Below are 24,541 nucleotides of genomic sequence, written 5' to 3'. Positions count from 1 at the left end.
ATCGGCTCGAAATACACACTCTGTATTAGGCAAATATAAAGTGATAGGAGGTTCCACTAACTCCTCGTGTGACGTCAGCAGCAGCGTATACGCCCTTGCGCATCCATTTGAACAACCAATCACGGACCTGTCCATTCGTTGGCCATTTTGGATTTCTAACCAATCAGAATATAATCGCGGACGCTTCACTTCGTTGGCCATTTTGTATTTCTAACCAATCACGCTTCTCATATTAGGAGAATATGAATCAAAGGAAGCACCACTAACTCCTGTTGCTTACGTCACACGAGGAGTTAGTGGAACCTCCTATCACTTTATATTTGCCTAATACAGAGTGTGTATTTCGAGCCGATTCCGCTAGATGGCGCCACTACGCCAGTCCAATACCAAGTATAATTTGGAGGAAAATGTAGACACGTGACTGCAGCAGCTGATCCGTCTGCTCCGAAGTAGAGAAGTTGTGTGGGTCGTAAATAAATTCTCTCCGGTGTAAAAACAGTTGGACGCTTCGAGCAAATTTCTAAATTCCGTCGAGCCGAAAGACCGTCGAAGATGTCGAGAGGCACCACAGCGTTCGACTGGCTGCTCGACCTGCACTCGTTCCTCGACGTGTCTAAATTCAACCCGATGGTTTCGAACTTATGGGACAAGGAGACGTTCGACGCTTACCGGACGGCTGACACGAAGATAAAAAAGTCCGACGTCCTACTGGGATATTTAATTACGTTTTGGATCGTTTTGTATATCGTGTACGAAAAGTGCCTGAACGTAAGTCCCCGCAAACGTGTCGCACGCTTTCGCGTTCTGCACCCAAGTCCTAACGAGCCTGGCAATTATCTATTTTTTTTCTGGAGAACGCGCACGGAGGACAACACTTAGCCCCGACACCGACGAGCGTCTCATATTTGTTCGTTTACATGTATTAACACAGTCGTTGCTTCGACGTATGCGCGTCCCGTTGATGCAGAGAAGTAGAATAATCGAGGCCGTGTGGAGTTGTGGATTTTGCTTTGGCAGCGTTTGCTATCTAAAGTCGCCGACGATCAAACCGTTGAACCTGTTCCCCGGCGAGAGGGACGTCACGCACGAGGAGTTAGGAGCACTCCTTCATAAAAGCTTCTACCTTCATCGAGCAGGAACGGAGCTCCTGTCCCACGGAGCTTGGATCAAGGCCTGGACCAATTTACTCTTTGCGTCGTTCGTCATGAGCCCTTACCGAGAAAAGTAAAGCTCCACCGTAACGCTAGGCTCCTCTCTCTTCAAATCTCGTCTCGTCGAGGCCATAAAAAGTCGGATTTAAATAAACGTTTAACGATTCTGTTCGCAGGTGGTGCACGGTGGTCAGCACGTTTCTATTTTACAAAGCGATCGACACGATTCTTATTAATATTTGTCGAATCTTGCTGTGTGTGTCACACTTTATCGGCAGGAAGCTGCCTAAACTGTTCTTCCTTCTGCACTGCTTCAGCTGGTGCGTGTATTATTTACAATCGACGATTTTAATTAGTTAATATATATGAGAGTTCAATTTTAGGACGTTCTTATACACGTTGTTCGTACCTAAATTGATGCTCGGGTTAGAGGAGACGAATTACACTAAAGCACAGCTCGGTCTGTGGCTGTGGTTCGTCGCGGAATGCTTGGACTCTGTAAGTCATAGCCAGAAGGAGCGAAGTTCATATTCTATTATATGCAAATTTACAGGTATGGTTCAGACTTCTGGGATGCGCGAGAGCCACGTACTGGCTGGAGATCTGCCTGTTCCCTCCGCCTACGCGAGAGGCGATCGAACTGGCTGGAATACAAAAGAGGCACCGAGAGTCTTTGAAAAAGCTTGTCGACAGGACGTCCAAGAAGACCGAACTGTGGCAGACGCTGTTCTGTAAGGACGTCCGATCCTTATTAAAATTTACACATTGACTCACGTGATCAATAATCGAATAGGTGCCGTGGCGATAAAAAAGAAGATCAAGAGGATCCGACAGGCGAAACGGAACGATCGCGTCGAGGAGACGACCGAGAGAGACGAGGAAGAAGACGTCGTCGAGCTGACGGAGATGTGAACACAATTACGAGAGACCGGCACAAAACGATCGTTCACTCTACGGGTTTATGCGTTAGTATAAAAATCGAGTTTATTCAAGAATTGTACAGATATACATTTATTCACGTAGAAAGTTCCGTCGTTTACAAATTAATATGGTGTATCTCTCTCGCGAGCGATCGACTAAATAGTTTTTTTTTTAAACAACGTTACGTTTGAGCTTGCGAAGCGTGGGCATTTAAAGACTCGGTACTCGGCACGATTACCTTGTGAACATTTAACGATTATTTATTCGTTGGATACTTATTCAGGGAACTCGTCCTCCGAGACAAATTTTACTATGTATATATATATATCTATATGTTATGCTACGCGTACAATTGTTTTTTTTTTTTTATTTAGATAATTATTACTCTACAGGCACGATATGTAAGTCTACACGGAGAATCTCTAGTTTTAGTCTCTTAATTAAGTGCCTAATCTAAAGTAACGTTGGCTTTACGCGAGGTACGGTCGCACAGGGATTCAGGTTTTGGCAGTAAACGGAGAAATTAATACGTACGACAAGCGACTGGCGTTATTCTCTGAACGATACTCGCTACTCTTGTTCAGAATAAAAAACCTGACGTATGGTTCCTAGACGTATCAACTTTTATTTCGCGATTAAAATATATGGTACACGTATTTTAAGCTAAGTCGTAATTCCGCGACGTATTTACGAATGTTGGAATTTATGTAGAAAATGTTTTACGCTCGACAAAGTTTTAAACGCGTTTCGAGGTGAGGTCGGCTGCCAGGATGTTGGAAATCAATGCGACGAACAATTCTAAGATTCTAGAAAAATAGAACTCGCAAGAACCAAGATGTTTATACTTTATTTACAAGATCTTCAAAGTTACACCTCAGTTTCTTAAACATAGGAATTTTTCTACAACCTTTGATTCTTTTTTTTTTTCTTTTTATCTTCAACCGAACTTCTCGCGACACGAAAGGAACAGATTAACGAAACGACGCCTTGTCTCGTTCGACGAACGTATACAGAGAGAATCGAAAACGGAATTTTTTTTGTCTGAAGACCGGCGCTCGCCTCTCTGCGACGAGAGACCCGTGCGAGGAAACGATAACCGCGAGATCACCCGATCCGAGGTAAAACTCTACGTGTTTAAACATAGCAGCAACAATTCTCTCCGCTTCGCGAGTCCGAGTGCTGAATATAAGGCCATTTCACGTGAATGACGACCGTTCAAAGTCCGACGCAGCATTCTTATAAAATCTGTTTCCCGAGGGACCGACCGTGTCCGAACGAACGTCGACTGGCTTTCGATTCTCATAATCGAGCTTCACGCTCACAAAATATCCGTATTCGTTTTCTCGTCGCGCTTCGTAATGATTATTTATTATATTTGTTTTTTTTTATATATATTTATATAATATATATACGTATGTATCGTTAAATTGTCATAAACTTACGTCGAGTAACTATCACTGCGCTTACTTACTTACTTCCTCGTAATATATAATTCAGTTTCTTCTTTTTATTTATTTTTTTTTAGTATTTTCTTCTATCTTTTCTCACACGTTCACCCGGAACTTTCACACTCGCTCTTTCTCTCGAACAAAGACCGAAGGCAAACGAGAAGAAGAACGTTCTACGCGGAACTGGTTTCCCTTCGAACGTCGACACTTTGTGCGTTAACTCTTTTTTATCCTCCCCTTGATTAGAAAATAAATCCTCGGTCGAACGAACAGTTCGTTTATTGAGCGCGGAAACGATTACCCGAAAGGACGAGTCAACGCAAACGTTGATTAATGTAAATCGTTGCTAGAAAGACTCGCGCTAATCATTCGTCATTGACTAGTTTTCGGAGTGCATACAAAAATGTGAAAACGTTCTCGTCGGTGCGGCAGGCATTTGCGTCGTCCTCTGTTTTTTATTTACTTTTTTCAAAACGCTGGGAATTCGTTGAAAATTCTATTTGAGAAAAATTTGTCCAAAGGGTATCTTCGTCCAGCAGCGGATCGTTGCTTTTTTTTTTTTATTAAGACGTAAAATCCTGGCTACTCACATACACTTGACTATTTTAACGATTTATACCGATTAGGCTCTACGTTCCCCCCTCGTCCTTCCTTTCTTCGTTGACGGGTACGATCAATGGAAACGCTTGACTATCCCCCGTCGAAAGTAAAATCGTGACAGCTTAGGAAGACGATAAATTATTCATAATAAATTGTATATAATAATATTTGTATTTAACATCCTCCACGTACGTGCTACTCACCCCCGATTAAAAATTCCCAACGAACCGTTCGTCGGTGGTGCTGGAACGAACACAATTACGAAAGTGTACCTTATTACGAACGTATTTACGTTATCATGAGCAATAAAAGTCGAGTCGGTGAAACTTTCTTAGGCCCCCCCTTCTAAACCCCCCGCGGTTCTCCTCTTTAGAATACGCCTCTCGTTTGCAAGCGCCTCGGATGTGGATTATTTAGAATTTATAGCGTCGCACAAGAACCACTTGTGCCTCCGTCTCCCTCATTCCTCTCTCTCCGTTTTATTTATTTTGTGAAAATATGGCCCCATTGTTACAGGCTCGATGTAAATTTCGGAAACTGTTTGAACCTTCTTCTATTCCTGAGTCTGCAACAGGCTTCGTCGAGTCCATCGATCGCGATCTCTGTCCTTCGCCTCTCTCTCTCTCTCTCTTTCTTCTCAGATCTTTAAAACTCGTTTCGATTTTATATACTTGTGTAAAATATAACGTTTCGGTCCCATCTGTTTTTTTTTGTTTTGTTTTTCTTTTCCGAGTGATTCCTCGGTGGAACGAGACTCGAGAACGGTCCTTCGAAGTTTCGTCGTCCCGCTTCCGCGATAATGAAACCGCGCGGTTTGAATTCCTCTAGGAAACGCGTTTCTTCCCTCCTGTCGAGAATCAGAAGCGAAGAAACGCGTTTCTTGGCGATGGTCTCGTTCGTCGGTTATTAGAGATCGATCGGCCGTTAGTCGTTACGATTCACGCGATAAATCGGAGACTGCCAGGGACGAAAGAGGTACTCGGCCCGTAGAAACGATCGGAACCGCGTTAAAATCGATTTGACCGATGGAAAACGGGAAGGGAGTGTCGACTGACTCTCCGAACGAACGGAGACCGGCGGTCCCTGGCCGACGCGCTTCACACTCGTTCATGGATGTTGTGCCTGCTGTGTCCTGCGTGTGCGTGTGACGGAACTGAACGATCGTCTCTCAGAGGCTCGTGTTCAAGTGTGGCTTGGCAGTGGTGGACGCGATCTCGGACAGTCGCACGTCGATGGGGATGCGGTCGTCGTACAGGGTCGGCGCCTGAAGTATGATCCCCGCCGAACCGACTACTACGGCTAGTGTAAAAATCCATAGGAATAGCCTGTCGAGCACCATCGCGACGTACTTCCAATCTTCCTTGACCTGCGCACAGATTTCAATCATCCGTCTTTCAAGTCTTCAAGTGAGAAACGAGAGTCGAACTTACTCTGGTGGAGTCCTCTTCCCTCTTGGTATGGTCGGCAATGAAACGTATACCTTCGATGGCCTTGTACAGTTCTGGGCAGTGATGCCAATGATGAAGCGTGTTACAGAGAGCGTCCACGCTCTCCTCGGTCGGCAGTTGCGGCGGAGGAGCGGCCGTCGCCGCCGGAGATCCGTGGATGCGACACGCGCTCCCCAGGTTTACCGCTTCCAATTCCCTGGCGAGTAATCCGTCATTATTTCCACGATTAACAAACGTGTGAACTGATCGTTATATCGCCTACCGAGGGTGTAATTCGTCCCGCGAATCGAGACTCGGGAACAGAACGGAGGATTCGACCAGCTCGGAGGCCGACGTCTCTACAAACAGCGACGGGTCTCGCAGCTCGAGGCCGTTACACGTTCTCACCATCACCCGTTGTCCGTGATGACCTCCCATGGTACGCTTGTCTAGCTGGTACTGCGGCCTGTCGAAACAAAATCCATTTGCAATCAACCACGTTATTACTCATGTCAATTTCATTTCTAGATTCCTATCCGTGTGACTACAAGCGTCCAAGCCGTGACTCTAAATTCAAGCTGAGCTACGTCGTCGCTAAAGACGTCAAGCGTGTTCTCTGATAGTAAGAGTTGCAAAGGGTGTGAATAGAATTTCAGAAGAGGAGAAGAGAATAGTTGAACAACGTGCAGTCACGAATGGTGAAGATCGGTGTAAATTGGATTGAAACAGAGGGAAGAGCGTGCGTGGAGGGATCATGGGAATGGGTAGAAACGCGACGCTACTAACGAACGTTCTAACGCCAGTTGGCGCGGGCCCAACGGGCTGTAGAATGATATCTTGCCTGGAATCGTAATCGGATCTCTTCGAAGACGTGTTATACCTGCGCATCACCAGCAGTCTCGGCAGTACGTGGATAAAAACGCGACGGACCCACGGTGCCATCACGTGCGTCTGTGGCGACCGGAAGTGAACATTGAGGACTACCACGGTTACGCATATACTGAAAGGCACAAACACGTTGTCACGGTCACACCCGATCCACCCGGGCGATCCAAACCGAAACCATGTTCGATTAAAAAACCACTTCATGTTCACCGGTTTTCCTCTACCTCTGATTCGTTCGCATTCGATTCGAACGTAAGACAATTTGAAAATTGATCGATCGATGAAACAGTTTTAATCAATGGAATATAGTTTGAGCTTGTGATCGTATCGAAACATTTCTTTGTACCTGAACGTGTCTAGGATCATGGTGAAAAGGACGAATTTACCGAGAAGCGGTACCACGAGCGATGTGGGCGGGATAATTTCGGCCAGCAAAAGGAAGAACACGGTCAGCGACAGTAAAATCGAAATTGATAGGCTGACCTGCAATTAAACAGTCAATCGTTTGACAGAGACCAACGGGAAGGGAGAAAAAGATCGGAGACAATGTCCCGATTCGATTCGCGGTTACGAGAGGCTCGAGTGCAAAGCGAGTCGCGACAAAAGGACGGAGGACCCTCCAGACCGGTAGAACAAAACGTTCTTTTCATAGCGCGGACCTCGAAACGTGTTAAGGTCGTTCCTCGCGACGTTCCCCTCTTTTAATTTTCTACGAACGTGCAAAAGAACGCGGACGATCCGCGGACGGTGTCCCGTCGCGGAGCGTCGGCCGACATCTGACCTTCTCCCTTTTCTCCCCCGTCGACGCCCACGCTTTACCCTTTGGGCCGTTTCGAGGCGGAACAATACGACTGAATTATAGAGGCGGCGGCGGCGGCGGCGAGTGGGTATCGGCGGCTCGAGGTCAAGAGTCCACGAGGAATGGAGGTCGAACGGCATTTAGAGGTTTGCATTCCGACAATGGATTTTGATATTTCACCCTCTCCACCCGGAATTCTGGTCGAACGAGTCTACTTCCTCCGAGATCCACCGATACACCACGACGTCACAGACTCGCTTTCCACTCGAGCGTGAATTACAATATAAATAAACAATCGAGATCGCGCAGCGGCGACTTTACAAGAACTTAGACTAAACGATTCTTAATTTAGAACACGCGAGAGACTAAAAAGTTTTCAATCTCGACGGACCGCTCGGTATAAAATAATACATTTCCTCGGAGGAGCCACTTGGAGAGTTGACGGTATCAAAATTCTCCTGTACCAACTTTTACGAGGACGCGCATAAAACCGTGAAGCAGCGCAGACAGCCCGCGAGAAATTGATTACGCGCGTGTGTATTTGATAAGAGACGTCGAGTTTTTCGTTCGGAGACGCTCCAGATGCCGCCGCCCGATCCACGAATTTAATATCCTTTATTGGCTTTACTTTCCCCTCGAACCGAGCAAATTTATCGATACAACTCTTCTTCGTGCTTCCTATATTAAACTCTGACCTTCTGAAGTTCGATCGTAAATCGCCGCAAACTATCGAGCTTAAATTTTAAATATTCGGGTTTAATCAAATCGTTCGACTCTCGACGTTTAAATATTTTCTAATAAAACCTGTAGTCCTCCCGTTTCGTTGACAAATTTATTTATTTTTATCGCGAGTTTACTGGCTCGTTAAAAATTCTACGACCGTCCAAATTCTCCTATCTGCCGGTAAACGTTCCGACGCTCGGAACCAACGAGGTAATTCTAAAACGGTAAAATAAATTGAGACGATGAAACGTTCGTTTTGAACGCTGCACTTGCCTTCTCGCCACTGTCGCTCGGCAGGTAGAAGACCAACACCGTCAGGAAGGAAATCCCCATGCAAGGTATGATCAGGTTCACCGTGTAAAACAGGGTCTTCCGTCTCATGGTGATGTTGAACGTGATGTCGAGGTACGGCTCGTCGCAGCACGTGTAAAATTTTTCATTCCTGTCAACGAGAGATTCTATTTTATGTTCGATAATTCAGGAGTGAAAGGAGAAACTGCGTGATTATTGAATTCGTATTTCTGTTTCGCAGATCGGACAGAAGCTTACCTCACGGCTGGGACTTCGAGGATGTCCCACTCGACGGACGTGTAAAACTCCGACAAATCGACGCCGATGTCGACCACGTTGCTGCCTCGAGCCTCGTCGATGTGCCGCAGATCAACCTTGAAACCGAAATTATTCATTTCGCACGTTTTTATTTTAATTATTTCTTTAGCCCGTCGGTTTTCCCTGTTCTTCAACGGGATTCGTATTCGACCGGAACGCAAGGTCAATCGGTGTGAAACGTATGAACAGACGAATATCGGTTTGCAAGGAAACGAGGGAACACAGGGTCGAGAGGGCCCTCGATGCTCCTGATATTCGTGTCCGTTTCCGTTCAGTTCGAGTTAACGAGATTCCACGGCGCGACTGCACCGCTGGAATCCTCGATTATTCCTTCGGGACGAGACACAGAGATGCTGCGCCATTTCGCCCGACACTCGACACAGAAATCCCGGCCAAAATCAGGCGACCCTTTACGTAACCGTGTTTCTTTTCACGACGTACGATTTAAATTTCGTCGAAAATATAAAAAAAACTGATAAATGACGTGGAAATTATTGTACGACGAGACTGAATAATTAATCGATGAAACGGTGACGTTCAACCGTTCCAGATATCGATAGAGGAAAACGACCCAGCTCGACGGGAAGCGAGATCCACGTGTGGGCATGTGTCCCAGCGAGGCGGATCGTTAAAACCGTCTCACGTGATCATCCCTTATGGAATGTCCATTTCGTATCCCGTACATAACGCTGATCGATCGGCATGTGCTTCTTATTAAATGAACCTGATGGATATCCTGTTCCTATCCGCCGTCTGATGACGCATGGACAACGCTCATTACACACGCGCGGCCGCATATACATTATTCATCGGCCGGTAGAGATATTTTACGCGATACCGCGCGACAATCGTCTACCGATGACGACAAACCCACTTGTGGCGTTCGACGCTTTTCTTCCCGTTCCCGATCGTACGATCGCTCCTTTCCACCTCTGTTCCTACGGTGTCGATCATTAATTTATTTTAATACAACAACAGCGTGTCAATTATTGTTGGAAATAAAATCTCGCAATTAATAGAACCGGCGATCGCATGTACCTCTGGACAAGATATTAATCGTTGGAAATTTATGTACGTTCGACGCACGTCCGAGCCTCCTGTACCGAGCTCATGAATAGTGATGAACCGTCCACGGTTTTCGCATGAACCGTGGAATAATATGCAAATAAACAAACGTCGAGCGTTTCTCGCGTACCGTTAATCCCGTCTTCTTAATCCAATTTCCGGCCGCGCGGACGTCGTCTCTCGTCGAAAATTTTGTGGCCGACTGGCCTAGCGACGAGCCACATGGCCCTTTTGGCAAATGTTCTTTAGAAAACCGATTCTTCTGACAAGAGATAAGATAAGGGAGAGCCGTTGAACGTCTGTTCGAGCGGAAGTCTCTCGAGCTATCAATTGATCTGAATAAATCTTGTGAAATCACCAGTGCTAATTATTCTGTTACCTATTCCCACAATTTCATAAAAATCTTACACGTTTAACGTTTATCAGATAAAATATGTGGAAGTTCGTTAAAATTCGGAACGCGAGGACGGTCGTTAGTGGCGGTAAGAAGAAAAAGGCTCACTTGGAAGCCGTCGTAAGTCCACGAGCCGAACTTCATCACGCAGGTCTGCTCGTCGAACGGGAAATATTCGACGTCGATCTCGCAGGAAGACTTGTATATCGCCGGTGGCTTCCACTCGACCCTGCCCGTGTAATTCAGCGTCGCCTTCGTCGCCAGCGTCACCTCGAAATTACCGTCGGCGCTGTCCAACAAACGTACCATCGTTATTCCTCGTATATTCATAGCAACGAAAATGGGAACCGGACTCACTTGTTGTATAAAACTATATCGGGCCTCCATATATGGTCGGATGGCACGTGGAGCATCTCCACCCCGCCGTATTCCTTTGGATCCCACTTTAACTTGTAATCGTACCATGACTGAAACAGAAATCGAAAACATGAAGAAAAACCTGATTGAAACCGAACTCTCGTTTGCCAATCATTGGCTCGTTAATTCCGTCGATTGACCAATTTAAAATTATATAAAGTCCGATTGACTTTTGCGGTGGGTCGCTAGAATTTCAAATCTTGAGAGCATTCGGTCAAGAGGATCGCAGTATTTGCGGGCCATTAATCCGTTAGGTACTGTCGCCGGGTAACGAGCGTGAGTACATAAAGACGAGCACCGATATACGTATGATCAACTCAAATATTGGTGGCTCGTCGAGACCCAATGCTCTCTCGCATATATTAATCGAGCCGTAGTCGTGTGTAACGAACCCTCCAAGGGGCCAAGGCGCACGCTTCTCCTTCGAATTTCAGTTTACAGACTAGATCCACACTCGCGTCATCGATTTTATCGACAAACTATTCACGATCGACCAATGTTTAACTTCTCTTTAATTTCTCAGGTCCGGCACCGTGATATGAGTCAACGATAAGTCAGACGCTCGACGAATTGGCACTGGCGACTTTTTTTATTTATTGTAATTTATATGTATTTTCAGGGGTCGTATTTCTGCTTTAAAAACGATTTAAATGACGTCTTATACCAGAGAGTAAATTATTGTAACGCATAAATGCGAGACGCAATTTTTGTTTCATTTCGTACGTCTGGCAAGTAGTACGAGTCAACGATATGTCGGGCATCTTATAAATTACCGTGTTGGAAGTATTCTAACTGGTTTTAATCATCGATTACTGATTAAAGAACGACTAAATTGACGAATTGAACGATTAATTGAATTATTGTAATACCAACAAGGAGAATAATTGACGGTGGACGAAATAATTTCCACGATTTTTCCTGAAGTAATTTGAGGTAAAAGGAAACTGTATACGACCTTTTTTGAAGGTAATAGTAGTACCTATGACTTTTACTCAAAGCATTTGTCGAAATTCCGCGAAAAAAAAATTTTCGATTTTTCCGAGATTTTTCCAAGGGGTACCCCTTCAAATTTTGTGAAAATTTCGTTTTTTGTGAATAACTCCTAAACCCTTAGAGATACGAGAAAATTGCATAGGACCTTTTTTGTAGAGCTCGACGAGATCTACAATTTCCCTGTAAAAACTTTTCGCTAGCGTTAATAGTTAACGAGTAATTTGCAAAAAACTGATTTTTCGTTTTTCGTAAATAACTCGTAAACTATTAATGNGCAATAAATAGGTTTTCTAATTCCTTCCACGTCTTCCCGATTATGTAACAATTTAATTGACACATTGCATAATGAATTGCTCGATCGTCAACGTTTAAATAAAATCCAAGAATATTTTTAATTAATGCTAGTTACATCGGCATTATTTGGTCGAATTTGCTGAATGCTCAGAGCTTTCTTGCCGCGCGTTAATTAACATTCTGTCGCGTGTTCCCCTCTATCAATTAGCTCGACGTTGTACCGTTCCATGCAATCATTCTTCCTCCCCCATCGTTCCTCCATTACGCTTTTTTCTTTTATCCAACAACGTAGAAAATGTTCACATTTTTATTCTCGAGAGAACTCGACTTTTAACAAACCGGAGTAAAGATAATTTTAATTCAAAGACAAAGTCCGTCGTGTGAAAATAATTCCACGGTCGCATATCATTAAACGAAGACCATTCGTTAGAAGGGAACGCGTCTGCGTATGTTCAGTGTCTGGTGATGGTACGGCAGCATTGTTTTGCGCCGATGGACGTACGTTACGGACACGGATATGCTCGGTAGAACGAAAATCGGACAGAGGGTTCCACTGGAGAGTCGCAAAATAAGTCCGGTGAACCGTGCAACCCACTTTCGTACGCTAGATTACGTAAGACAGACGCCCGTCCGTTTCCACCGCCCCCGCTTTTTTATTCCTTATTTCGCGCGACGTCCAAAACGATGTTAGTAAAAATTCAGAAAAACGGAGTGCTCGACAAATTTTCTGTACGTAACAAAGTTCGTCGAACGAGCATTTGCAATTACATTTGATATACCGTCGCTGTTTATTTAGAGGAGAGGATAAAAAGATGTTACAGGGAATATTTGAGTATTATCGTGTACGCGACTCGATTATCGTTCTTTTCACGAGTGCATCCCGCGTTCCACGGGCTGCCAACAGCACCGGGGCTCACTTTGTCCGCGACGTTCAACAGTTTTGACGCGTGTCAGGCCCTCCCATCGGATCAGCTTCCCGGTGAAATTAATTAAAACCAAAGGAACACGACGACGCGAGAGCGAAATGCCCCGGATTACACGCGCGTTTCTCTCGTTTACATTGTCCTCTTTCGAGGGGAAAAAAAAAACCAGCGCAATAATTGTTTTGATGAAATGGAGGAACGATGGAAGACGTAAAACTTCAACGACTTCAACGACTTCAAGTAGAGATCGCTCACCTGCTCGACCCACAGGTTCGTCGTCATGATTTGATTCTTCAGGTTCTGCGACAGAAACGGTATTCAAGATATGAACGATTCTTTTTATTCTCACGGTTTAATTTGCAGAATGCTTACCACGTCGATCAGCTGGGAGAGCTTGAGCTTGATTTTAACGGTGAGGGCGTCTGTGACGTTGACCACTGGACGAACCAGCTTGTTGTAATTCGACAGGAGGTCGTCGTACAGCCGCTTCGCATCCGGATTTCCTGAGCATCCTGAGATCAAAGGAAACAGAATATTAATTTACAGGAAGAAGAACCGGTCGTTTCGGATGTATTCCTACGAACGTTTGTGCGGTTCGTTTATCAGGCATTATATCCGAGGGAGAACTTTTTCCCACGGGAATACACGAACGCTGGACAAAGAGCCGTGAACGGTTTTCGATAAAAACGTTCGGCCGAGAGTGATTTAACGGGTTTCCGCCGATTTATTCACGCAGAAATGGAAGACAAACAAGGCCAGTTTCGGTTTCGATATCGGGGGACGCGCAAACCGGATGAACAGTTGCCCCCGCGTTTCGATTCATCGGCTCTCTCCTTTTTTACGCCTCGTCCGCGATTTACAGGCACGAGATCCATCGATTCATGGCAAGGTTTAATAAAATAATAATTGCAGGGACGATCTCTTACAAGTTTGAAATCTGCTTCTATTAATTTTCTAATAGATTTCCCTGGCAAGGCCCGGCGAGTATTATTTATCCTCTCCGAACGTTTATTATATCGGTGTTTTACGAGCTTCCTGGACTGCTACCAGGACGGTTCGCACGGCGCGGTTTCAATTTTGAGACGGTGCCAGCGTATTTACCATCTCCTATTGATACATCATTTTACGATATTCCCTCGACCGTGGAACACAGGACCAACCGTTTTTATTACAGAACGCTCTGTTTTATAATTCCTTTCAATCGCATCGTTCGCCACGTGGAACCGCGAGACGATTCGTATTGATATCGTAACGCGGGGGAGGTAATAGGTCGAAAGATATAATGATAAACCGTGGCAGGAACAGATGGGCATCGATTCGATCGCAATCTTTCGTGAGTAATCGGTTAACTAGCCGGAAATTACGTGCTCTAGGGTTCGTTTTCGTGGAAGCGAGTTGCACGAACCTCGAGCACGAACGAGCACGACGTTTCAATCCGGAGTCATTGAAAAATCTCGATGGTCAAACGAATCGGACGAAAGGAACGACTCCCGGTAAACATTCAAACGAAAATTCTCTTCTCTGTAACAGTTCTCTCTGTTCCGTAGAAATCGACGAGCTTTCAGAACGTAAGCGACGTACGGCGACCGTTTGTTATCGACAACGGGAATAAAGATTCGTTCCAGCGGACAGACAGATTTCTGCCGTAAACGTTAATGCAATCAGACTGCACCTTTTTTCCTCTTGGACGGTTCGATCCAAGGAGACCAGAGCTCCTCCACGAGTACTCGTTGCACTTTTCGTTGCTCGTATTATTAATTTCAGTGATCGATTCGATACGTGGTGTAAGAATTCCGGTTTAATCTGTGCGGAATGGAAGAGAGAGGTTTCGATCGGAGTCGACGTCCGTGAAATTGTTGCTGCCGGGGCCAATAAGAACGACCACTGTATTACCCGGGACGATATTGCTTTTTCGCGCGAGACGGGGATTGCTCGATGAGCCGGACATATCGAGAAATATCGAACGTTTAAAAGACACTCCACTCGAGTATCCACTTGCACCGATGTTTATTCCCCCGGGAGGGAAAAACCGTCGGCAAGTTTTCCAGCCGGGATTTTCAACGAGCTTCCCGATACGCCTGCCGTTCAAACGAGCTCTCTTCCACGGCTGTTCCTACTACTTTTCTTCCTCTCGCTCACGTACAGCAACGAACAATGCGATGGACGATGCCTAGCGAAAGAGTCGAGCTTTCCAGCGTCCAAGACGAGCAACCGAATTCAATTGAATATCGTCGCTGCGTCTGAAGCCGCGATCAACTGACGGAATCCAGACTTCTCACGTCCCATTGTAGAGAGGCTTGATCCGTTTATGGCGCGAAGCCTATCATCTCCAGACAATGAGCCAGCGAATATAACCGGCGACGAATCTACCACGATGCATATTCATCGAGGCCATTCGCATGTAAATGTTTCTCGACGTCAACGTCCTTTTCTCCGACCGGACGTCGTTTCACTCGTTTAAATTCCGGTTGAGAAAAAGGAAAATTCGGATTCTACGAATTTTCTCCATCAGTCTACTTAAATAATAATAAATTACTGACTGTTCTAGTTGCTCGCGAGCTCGAAAGGCGCGAACCTTATCGTCGGACAGATTTATTGGACATACCTGATATGAGCACCAACACTATCCACATGATCCCCACCAGGCTCTTCATCATGTCATTGTGTCACGTCCAACTCATTTCTTCTCGCCTTCGTGCTCCCCGGACCCTTCAGTTCTACCACTGAAACAGGAAGAACCAGACCCTACAATTAGACATCGAACACGTTTCTCATTGCCCCAGATTCGTCTCCCCCCTCCCAATAGGTTCGATCGCCTCAAACGATTTTTATCTAAACGTACGAATCGTTTTTAATGAATTTCCCCCGGAAATTGGCGTTGCTCGTTAAAACGAATCTAGTAAAAAGTAAATTGAATCGCTTATCTGTTCGAGCTACCTGCGTCGTGTTAATTAATCACTGATACGCATCTAACGTATCATAGGTGCAAAACTAGCCACGGTGCTTCGTAATCGTCCGCCTCGTAAATCATTCCGAGACCAAAAGAAAAACACGTCTTCTGTTTCATACAGAATTGTTAAACTCTGCGTTGTCAGAATTCGAATCTTCGTTTCGATAATTCTTACAGGAAGATTAAAAATGTGAAGAATTGTTGGTGTTAGTATCTGGGAAGCGAGTTGCCAGAGGACGAGAGTGAGCAAGGATAATAGTCTGCCACTCGAACGACTTCCCCGGGGAGGTTCTATCGGTGCTTGGTTCCAGTGACGGTGCAAACCAGGCGTTTTCGACGCTGCTAGAAGAGACGACGCGATTCTGTCGAGAGACCTATCGGATACACTTCCTAAGTCCTGTTAAACTTCAATGCTTTTCGTCCCAGACGCGTGGCAACTTTTCAAGATAAATGCCTCGTGCAATTTTCATGCGGTGTATAAAAATAACAACGACTCGCCTAAGTTTACGATTAATCCCAAGCGTGTAGGCGAGATTTTCGCGAAGCTGAATAAATCCGATTGGCCGAACGGCTGTTTAACTCGCGAAGACAGGGAAGAAATTGAAATCGTAAGCGAGCGAGGAGGCACTCGGTGGCGTAACGGCGCATAATTTCGCCTCGGAGTTAAAGGGTTAAGGCTCTCTCGTCACGCGTGACGGGACTCCAGCGAACGTAGCAGATAATTAGCCGGTCTCGAGGCGTCTACCACCGGAGCTGCTCCCGACAGAGACGAGTCCGATCGATCTCGCAGAAATAACTTTCGTTGCCACGACAAAACTCCACTCGATCAGTAAAACTCATCTTCACGGATCTTCCAGACGATAAGAATATTTTACAATTTAAAACATTCTTTTAACATTACAATAATTGTGACGCAGTGTTAATAAAAAGGTGGTCGGTTCGAACTTGTGGAAAGGCGAGCGGCTTTGATCTTATCAATGAAACCAGGAAGTGCAAGCTCCGTAGAAATCGAACGTATTAGAATTCGCTTGCCACGCGGGATTTTCACGAGTACCCGGAAGCTCCCAATGTTTCATGCGAAATAACACGTTTCTGGCCTACAGAGAATGATCGATGATTTGCTTTTAGAATTCTTGCACGTTTCTAGTGTTACTAGAAATGCATGAAATTTTAAATTGAACAGAATTCGTAATAAAAGAAACACCGATTGTATCTGATAATTGGCAATTTATATGAGAATCGAGGAAATCACGATCGTCTTCTAAACTTCGATCGATGTTGTATGATTTATTGCCGGCTCGCAAGTCCCCTCATCCATCAGTGTCCGGAGGAAAAAAACGAACGAGTATCGACCACGACTCGTCGATACGTTTAGCGCCGTGATTACGAACCGCAGTGCTTTTTAGCCTCGTCCCGAAAACTTGTTACCCACTGTCATTCAGGGCATAATAACGGCATTACGAGATTTCGCGGTGGGAACACCGACAGCAATTTACTTTAAAGCCCTCCGTCGGAAAATGAATTAAGACTCTCGAGATTCACCTCTCGATTCGACTCGGATAATAATAATAATAATGTGGGATTTTATTTGGGAACCGGTATTTAATTGAAATAGATATTAACCGCAGCTATTATAAATACTAATTTCTAAGTATTGTAATGTTTCAATAATAATTCGTATTCTTACACTTTAAACATATTCCGACGCGATATTACATTTCAACGCTAACGACACGATTACAACGCTAACGACACGATTACGACTTGACTCACCGCAGTACAGTTCGTTACTGGACTCGACATTTGACGACTCTCAACGTTTCACGACAACGATTCTCTTTTTTATAATAAACAACATTTTGTCTAGGAGACTAACATGAACAATTTGTTAATTGGTAATGATATGAATGATAAATTAGATGAACGCCCTCTATCCCACAATAATAATTTACGAATTTATCGAATTTCACTCGACTATTTTTATCACTGGTCCCAACTTTTGCCCGGACTAACGAAATTATCGATTCGTATTTACGCGTGTTTGTTTACCCCCTCAAATACGCTTGTTTCGCATTGTTTGTCCGCGTGCTCGAATCAACAATTTCTGCAAATGTTCCGGGGAAAACTCGCGGATAAAATTCGAGAGGCAACGCCGAATTCGCGATACGTTAAACGTTGTTTGCCAATTTTTAACAGCGTCCGCCTCTCGTTAGGGAATCTTCTGAATCTAATTTGGAAAACAAGCGGAAGGCCGTGATCTACGGAGATGATCCGGATAGGGGGGAGGGGCAAAGTTTACGTTTGAAATTTCCGATTAATCCAGGGGGTCTGGAGTGGATGATTAATTTTGCACGAGGCAAATGGACGCGGTTCCCGGTTGCATAGTGCATGAGCCGAGTTTTCTCAAACGTGTCGAGCTGTTTACAGAGGTTGGCCGCGAGGCCGGAAGTCGTCCGTAAACCATGGTTAACCGAACGAGTACGTGTCCGAAACCTCTTGCCGAAACTTAAATTCACGACCACGCTCCCGCGACGCCTCGGCTGACACTCACTGAGTAATACGACCTGTCCCACCAATTTTATGCATAATCCCTTCGATAGATCGACCACGGGCTCTTGTAGGCTTCCGATAAGAACCGTCGTCGTTGCGCCATTACAAAATGCACCGATCAAATTCTAAGTCTAAACAGATTTTAAACCACTGATCGGAAATTGATGGACGCGAGGGGAAGTTCGTGAAGGGAAGGACGTAATTATTCATGAACAGGGGATGCATTTTTTATATCCTATTAGATCTGTCAATTATTTGCAGGAGAGGAGATCGAACGGCGCATAAATTTTTCATACGCGAGTATTAAACGTAGAATTAATTTCCTTAGACAAACAGTAGATTCATTTATGATACTAAAATACCGATGAAAAATATTTGTGATTAAAGAGGAAACTCGTGATACGCTTCGGGGATTTGGACATTTTTTACGAGGCAGATTTAACAGCCTGTTTCGCCTTGTTAGTACCCAGAAGGGATCAACGGAGATAATTCATGGACGTCGTAATTCACGTGTAACGCGACCGGTAATTAACGTTCTACTCTTATTTTTAGGATCGTTTTTGCCAAATGGATAAACGCTCGTTACACGCCGGCAATTTCTTCTTGTTAAGCAGAGATCAGAGTCAAATTAGTTTCATCGACGATGAACGTGTAAATCGAACGATTACTAAAATTATTCACCAACGGAGAGAACAAAAGAAACAAATTGAAGAAACGCAAGGATAGAAGGAAGCCGTGAGAAAACCAGACCTCCTTTACTCGGATAATTGAATATGAAAAGGATAGGAAAGGTTCCGTGGGAATCCGGAAGCGGCCTACGGGCCGATTCCACGGGAGAGTGGTTCCTAGTGGAATCGATTCGACCGGCTGGCTCATGGAAAATTAAATATCCACTTGCCTCGAAAATTCCTTCTACCATTCGAGGACCTATCGATGATATCTAACGGATTCCCCGCAGTTCTTTTCTCAATGCAATCGCAATCTCTGAGTGCAAACGTGAATTAAACGTTCCCACTGTTAGCACCAATTTCACAAGCTTTCTTCTAATACGACCACGTAAATGTTTCTCGGGTCCATTGCCAGAGAGACCCTCGAGCTTTAACGGGACTCGAAATACGTGCACTAATTCGATGCTCCAGAAACGATGGATCGCATTAAACCTACGAATTCACTCGTTTTCGGACTTTTGTCAACTTCCATAATAAAATACTTATTACGCTAGAGATCTGTACGTGCGCGCGTTTGTCAAGTTTGATAGCAGTTCCAGTTTGTTCGAGCATTTTATACTTGACACGGGAGGGAGCGAGAATTCGTTGCGACTCCCTCCCACAGGAAGAGATGGCAGATTTCCAAAGGGAAACGCGTTCCGACGCAGGATGCAAAAGGATCGCTCGACTGCATCAAAGTGCCGCTATCCAATGGCGCAGAAACCTGCTGAACCGTGGCGAGCGTGATAACAACCATCATTCCTCGACTCAAGAAAATTCTGTTCTACGAATCAAAATATGTGCGCCACGTTTTTATCGTCGAATCAGACGTGTGGAAACGGAGATCGAATGTAAATCTTTTCTAATTAATTAACGCGAACCCTGACGAGTTTCTAGAATTTCGAGTTTAATTTTTTGTCAGTCGTCGCGTCTTGGAACGATGAAAAATGAATGCTACCCTGCCAGCCATCCATCCATTTATTTGTCCATTAGATACAGTGGCGAGAGAGCCGCCCACGTTTCGCCGCCACCCTCTCAGGATTTACGATTTTCGGTAAATTGAGTTCCGGACAGCGTTGCGACAGATCGTCGAAATGGAAACGTCGATGAAAAATATTCGCGGAAACCCGAGAACAAATCCGGTTCCATCCCCCCTTGCGGGATTATAAACGATTCGTTGATTCTGAAAAATAATCTTTCGCTCTTTCTAACGTCCGTTCGAACAATAAATAATTTCGTACACCTGTTGAACTCCCGTCATTTCATGACTCTGACAAATTTTTTTAATCAGCTTCTGCTTAAAATAAAGCGAAAACTGAATTCACCTGTTGAATTTCTATGCAGACTTTTACGCGAGATCAAATCTTTTCACTGAAAAATAGCCAGCTTTTATAACAGATAAACAATCAGATGGTAATTTGTCCAAAATATTTTCCAGAGACCGAGGATTTTAGGTCGATTTAAATCGATCGATCGATTCTAAGTAGGAACGAACTCTGACAATTGGAACCGAAGGTGTAAAAACACGGAGGCGGCCAACGAAGAAGGTAAGGGAGAGAAACGGTCGGTCGGTCGGTCGGTCGGTCGGTTCTCGCAAGTAGGTCGCATCTCACGGCTCAATATCACCGAATACTCTTTTGTATCCTCTTCTAAATTGGGTTACGAGGGTGCCGCAACCGTTAGCTACTGTGGCTTCGCGCATCCACCACGCAATTTCAATATGCCAATTTTTACTTTTCATTTTCCATACGCTGTCTCGACGTCTTCGATCAATCGATCGATAATTAATAATTCGAATCTGTACGAATATTTATTACACAGAATTCGAGATTCGTTACAGAAACGAATGAATCATTTTCTCAGTCAGACGTGACTTGAAACTCTCCGATTTGATTGGAAAGAACGACCCTTCAGAACATAATTAATTTTCGTAGGAGATCATTGGACACGGGGTGAAACATTTATCGGTCTCAAATGACCCGGGAGGGTTAACTGGCAAATATAGACACGAGAGTGAGAGAGAGAGAGAGAGAGAGAACGTCGACGCCGGGTCAGATCGATTCGTTTCCGGGCGTCCAATTAATTCCCGCTCAGAGAAATTCCGCGAGCATGACGCGTCGTCAAATTCAATTTCGCAGGAGCCTGACGCTGCTCGCTTGATCATCCGTCTATCTGTATCGACCCCCCTTAAACCGAATCTTATTTTAATCAGTCTGACTAAAGATTTTTCCTCCGAGTCTCGAAACTATCTAACGTTAATTAAACGATTCACGTACGACTGGCATGATTATTTTAAAATTATGCCGCGACGAAATAAAGTCAAAGCGAAAGCGTCGAACGAGAAGAGACGCGCTTGGAAAACCGTGTTCCGCAGCAAAATAAAGGGGAGAGCATATTCTTCGCCAGGTTTAATACTGTTAAGAGCGCATCGCGATGCGACAAAGCCGGGTAAATTTTCAGCTCGAGTTTCGAGGACCCAGACGCCTCTCTTATTGTTATATACGAGGAAACTGCTTGAAAAACGAGTTTTTCTTCGCTTCCATGCCTCGCAGCGAATGAAACTTGCACCGTTGCAAATTCTGCACAGTTTCCTCCGCGGCGCACAATTAATTTCACAGAATCGTCAATCGATTTTATAAATATTTCAAACGATCGATCGATTGTAATTAGAATTTTTATCGTGAAATCCCAACGGAGGACACGTGTCACGCGGTTCGAATCAACCGGAAAATTCGGTTTTCCGCCGCCCGGACATCGACGCATAATTAGTCTCGCTTAATTTCACTCGCGAAATTGAAATTTGCGCCTGACAAACGAGACTTGCGATCATTAATTATAACGATTTAGATAATAAAACGTGTGATAACAGGTTCCTCTTCTCGGGAAAAACTGTGAGAGTGACCCGTCGATGCATTATGAAGACTCGCACTCGTATATTTCTCGCCGCGATGCATTATTTCTCGAAGCGAATGGATTCTCGCTCGCATAAGGATTTCCTATCAAATATTTACCGGCGATAAGGCGACGAAGTTCGTACCGCGTCACGTTCGGCTGACAGCAGGGTTAAACTTTCAGCCGTGTAACGACTGCCCGAAGAACTGTAAGAGTTCTACCGCTTCAAGAATAACAGACGACCGCCAAGACCAGAGTTCGTAGCTTCGCGAATTTACAGGATTTTTTAATAAAAAATTAGGAGACGAAACGAGGCCTGATTCGGGGAAGTTAATGGACGTCGAACGGGAAGTAATTGGGATAGGAACGGCATAATCGGGGAAAAGGTCGTTCATTCCGCGAGGATCATTCCTGGACTTTCGAGGCGGACTCGAAATTCCACGGCGTTCGTGTCGGTTCAATTGAAAATCCCAATAGGTAGCCATCGACGCGATCGTATTCGAAGGTCCTCTCCCTCTCGGCCTGTCTCTAACCCACGGCCTGGAATCCGAAGGCCATTCGGAACATGCACACGCGTGCATCTATGCCTCCAATAAACCCAGTCGATTCTCTATGTTTAAATAGTCCACGTGCTTACCACGGTCAACTGTTTGCAAATTCGAAACGTTCATCATTTTTAATCTCCGTTTTCTTACGATTATTCTCGGATTTCTATCAGAATTTTAACAGCTTCCAAGTGTGAATAAAAAACAGGATTCTCATTTTTATTGTATACGATCTTGCCGTTGTATTCACGATCTGGCGAACGCAAAGGGACGATTGAACGATGGATTGAAATCATGGGTAACGAGCGTGGAAGGAACGGTCGTACGGTTCGAAAGTGACGACGTTTAATTTACCGAACGCGTGTAATCACCTGTTGCGTTCGCGATTCTCTAATCAACACGACTGGACGTAAATAAAAAAGGACAACATCCGGTGAGCGTGACGATTCGAAATGGGAATAAAAATTTGAAAGAGAATTTAATATTGATTAAAGAAATCGTGAATTTTCAGAACCCATCGTCGAAGGTAACGCAATGAAAAGGAGGGTAAAACGTTGGACTGGAGCACGTCTCCAGCGAACGTCGAGGGTAGTGTGTATTTCTTAATTAGCAACTCGGCTCGAACGAGGTGTCTCGAGTCAGGCCGCTCCCTCGAAGCCGAGCCCCTTCCGAGCTCGTCGTAGATCACTATTTCCTCTAAGTGTCTTAAGTTCTTTAAGCTCGGATCGAAACGGACTCTCTCGCCCACCCGATTTCCATACTCGTGCATCAAAATGCGACCAAGTCACACTGAATATAAATCGTTCATTAGAACCAATCGTCGTTCAGAGAATAAACGTTCCTTCTATCAATTTTATGATAAAACACACACGTGAACGTTTAATGGATTAATTAACGAATAGAGCAGAGACCATCGGGAAATGAATAGCGAGAGTCGCGGAAATGATGAGAGCATCGCTAGGAATTCGACGTAACCCGTATATTAACCCAAGAAACTTCGGGTAAAATATAACCGTTTCGCGTGCAACAGTATCACGAGATAACTGTAGTTAATAAACCCAGTCCGTAATCGTTGCTACCATTCGGCGAAAACTCCAACAGAACCGAGTCCAATGTATCTCTCTGGCTTGTTCATAGACCGTCGAGTGTCGTATTAATTCGATTGGTCGTTTGTTCGTCTATGAACAAAACGAGCTACGTCTTCTGACGGACAAACGACGCGCCGGAAGGAAATCGTCAGTAGGAATCATCGAATATTACGCGATAAAAATATGCATCCACGCGAGTGGGACATTTAATCAAAAAATCCATCAACAGATTGCTTCTGGGCAATTTCTTTTCTCCCCTGTTGCGTCCACGTCCCTCTTCTCCTCGTGGTTGTTTCCTCTTAAATCCGCGGCCGAAAACAATCGAATGCGCCTTGCCAAGACGAATCGATACCCCCGTTGCTGCTACGCTCCACCACCTGTCCTCGTCGAATTCATATCAGAAAATTGAAACGACCAAATCGAATAATAGAACTCGTGAACGAGAGAAGTCTGATAACGAGAATGTTAATCAAGGTGAATGCCCTTTCTAAAAATCGTGTCGTATCTTATCCGTATTTACTTATGTATGTATGTATGTACGTATGCTCTACCATTCAGATCAGAGATATTCTAATCCGAGCTGGGAAAAAATGTGGGTCGAAGCCTGTACAGCATAAAATGTGTAATTCGTCGGTCAACGTGCCACTCTAACTCGTTTGCGCGCGTAATAAATTCCTGATCGCGTTACACCAGTCGTAATTAAAATGCACTTATGCACGCGTGTTTATCAGCCGTCGAACGGTAATGCGTCGAGGCGAGGCAGAGGCACGGATCGAGAAGCGAGGATAAGAATCTAAATCTAGAAACGTTTTGAAAAGGATCAAAGGGGCGAACGAGAATCTCGTCGGTTTTCTGTATTTTTTTTCCTCTCGCTCGAATGCTCCACGATAAGGTTTGCGCTGAGTAAGTGATAAGGAGGCCCCGATTCGGGGAGAGATCGCGTGCTCGACAGAATACGGGCCACGAAACGTAACGTTATCAGCGGGCCGCGCAGCAGCAGCTGCGCTACATTTTTTCTTTCCCCGACAGCTCCACTTTTCGAACGATAACTCGATCCTTAACCCGACGTCCTTATTAAGGATGTATTGGCTATACAAAAAGTTTATACACTTAGAAACGCATTTTTTCAAAAGAAATCAGACGTCGGAAAAACATTTGCC

The 24,541-nt window shown here is 44.8% G+C and overlaps 2 protein-coding genes across 8 annotated transcripts in view; one reads left to right on the top strand and one right to left on the bottom strand.

Annotated features, from left to right (window-relative positions):
• Positions 1 to 288: 288 nt before the first annotated feature.
• Positions 289 to 8,594, top strand: LOC108624998 (uncharacterized). Of its 2 annotated transcripts, XR_003389168.1 has the most exons (7): positions 289 to 768; positions 932 to 1,224; positions 1,328 to 1,471; positions 1,535 to 1,649; positions 1,705 to 1,882; positions 1,945 to 2,116; positions 8,487 to 8,594. XR_003389168.1 is itself a non-coding variant. In XM_018024664.2 (6 exons), exons 1-6 carry the CDS (start codon positions 553 to 555, stop codon positions 2,061 to 2,063), a joined length of 1,065 nt encoding a protein of 354 aa, XP_017880153.1. In that variant the 5' UTR covers positions 290 to 552; the 3' UTR covers positions 2,064 to 2,906. The 2 variants fall into 2 exon arrangements, 1 of the variants encoding a protein (XP_017880153.1); XM_018024664.2 differs by lacking the exon at positions 8,487 to 8,594 and having other exon boundaries at positions 290 to 768; positions 1,945 to 2,906.
• nAChRa3 (nicotinic acetylcholine receptor alpha3 subunit) overlaps positions 3,451 to 24,541 on the bottom strand; it is a 41,520-nt gene continuing 20,429 nt past the window's right edge. For 3 of the 6 annotated variants that reach the window (XM_018024663.2, XM_026813521.1, XM_018024661.2), the window contains 12 exons: positions 15,255 to 15,372; positions 13,022 to 13,161; positions 12,905 to 12,949; positions 10,380 to 10,489; positions 10,131 to 10,311; positions 8,504 to 8,619; positions 8,228 to 8,396; positions 6,779 to 6,915; positions 6,389 to 6,547; positions 5,831 to 6,013; positions 5,551 to 5,764; positions 3,451 to 5,486 (listed from right to left, as the gene is read on the bottom strand). In XM_018024663.2, the coding sequence (XP_017880152.1) occupies positions 5,289 to 5,486; positions 5,551 to 5,764; positions 5,831 to 6,013; positions 6,389 to 6,547; positions 6,779 to 6,915; positions 8,228 to 8,396; positions 8,504 to 8,619; positions 10,131 to 10,311; positions 10,380 to 10,489; positions 12,905 to 12,949; positions 13,022 to 13,161; positions 15,255 to 15,306 (1,704 nt within the window). In that variant the 5' untranslated portion in view covers positions 15,307 to 15,372 and the 3' untranslated portion in view covers positions 3,451 to 5,288. Of the gene's footprint in view, positions 5,487 to 5,550; positions 5,765 to 5,830; positions 6,014 to 6,388; positions 6,548 to 6,778; positions 6,916 to 8,227; positions 8,397 to 8,503; positions 8,620 to 10,130; positions 10,312 to 10,379; positions 10,490 to 12,904; positions 12,950 to 13,021; positions 13,162 to 15,254; positions 15,373 to 24,541 lie in introns of those variants that run through there. The other 3 variants (XR_001916622.2, XM_026813522.1, XM_026813523.1) reach the window with 3 other exon arrangements.

Source organism: Ceratina calcarata, unplaced genomic scaffold (assembly GCF_001652005.2).
Source record: "Ceratina calcarata isolate Rehan_Ccalc_2016 unplaced genomic scaffold, ASM165200v1 scaffold337.2, whole genome shotgun sequence".
In the NCBI taxonomy this organism is placed as follows: domain Eukaryota; kingdom Metazoa; phylum Arthropoda; class Insecta; order Hymenoptera; family Apidae; genus Ceratina; species Ceratina calcarata.
Note: the sequence above shows the minus strand (reverse complement) of the source record. Positions and strands in the feature narration are given on the sequence as shown.

Excerpts from the sequence above, each read along its gene's own strand:
- LOC108624998 (XM_018024664.2), top strand. The coding sequence starts at position 553 with ATGTCGAGAGGCACCACAGCGTTCGACTGGCTGCTCGACCTGCACTCG. Across the intron at positions 1,225-1,327 it reads ATGAGCCCTTACCGAGAAAA|GTGGTGCACGGTGGTCAGCA; the intron begins GTAAAGCTCCAC and ends TTCTGTTCGCAG. Across the intron at positions 1,650-1,704 it reads TCGCGGAATGCTTGGACTCT|GTATGGTTCAGACTTCTGGG; the intron begins GTAAGTCATAGC and ends GCAAATTTACAG.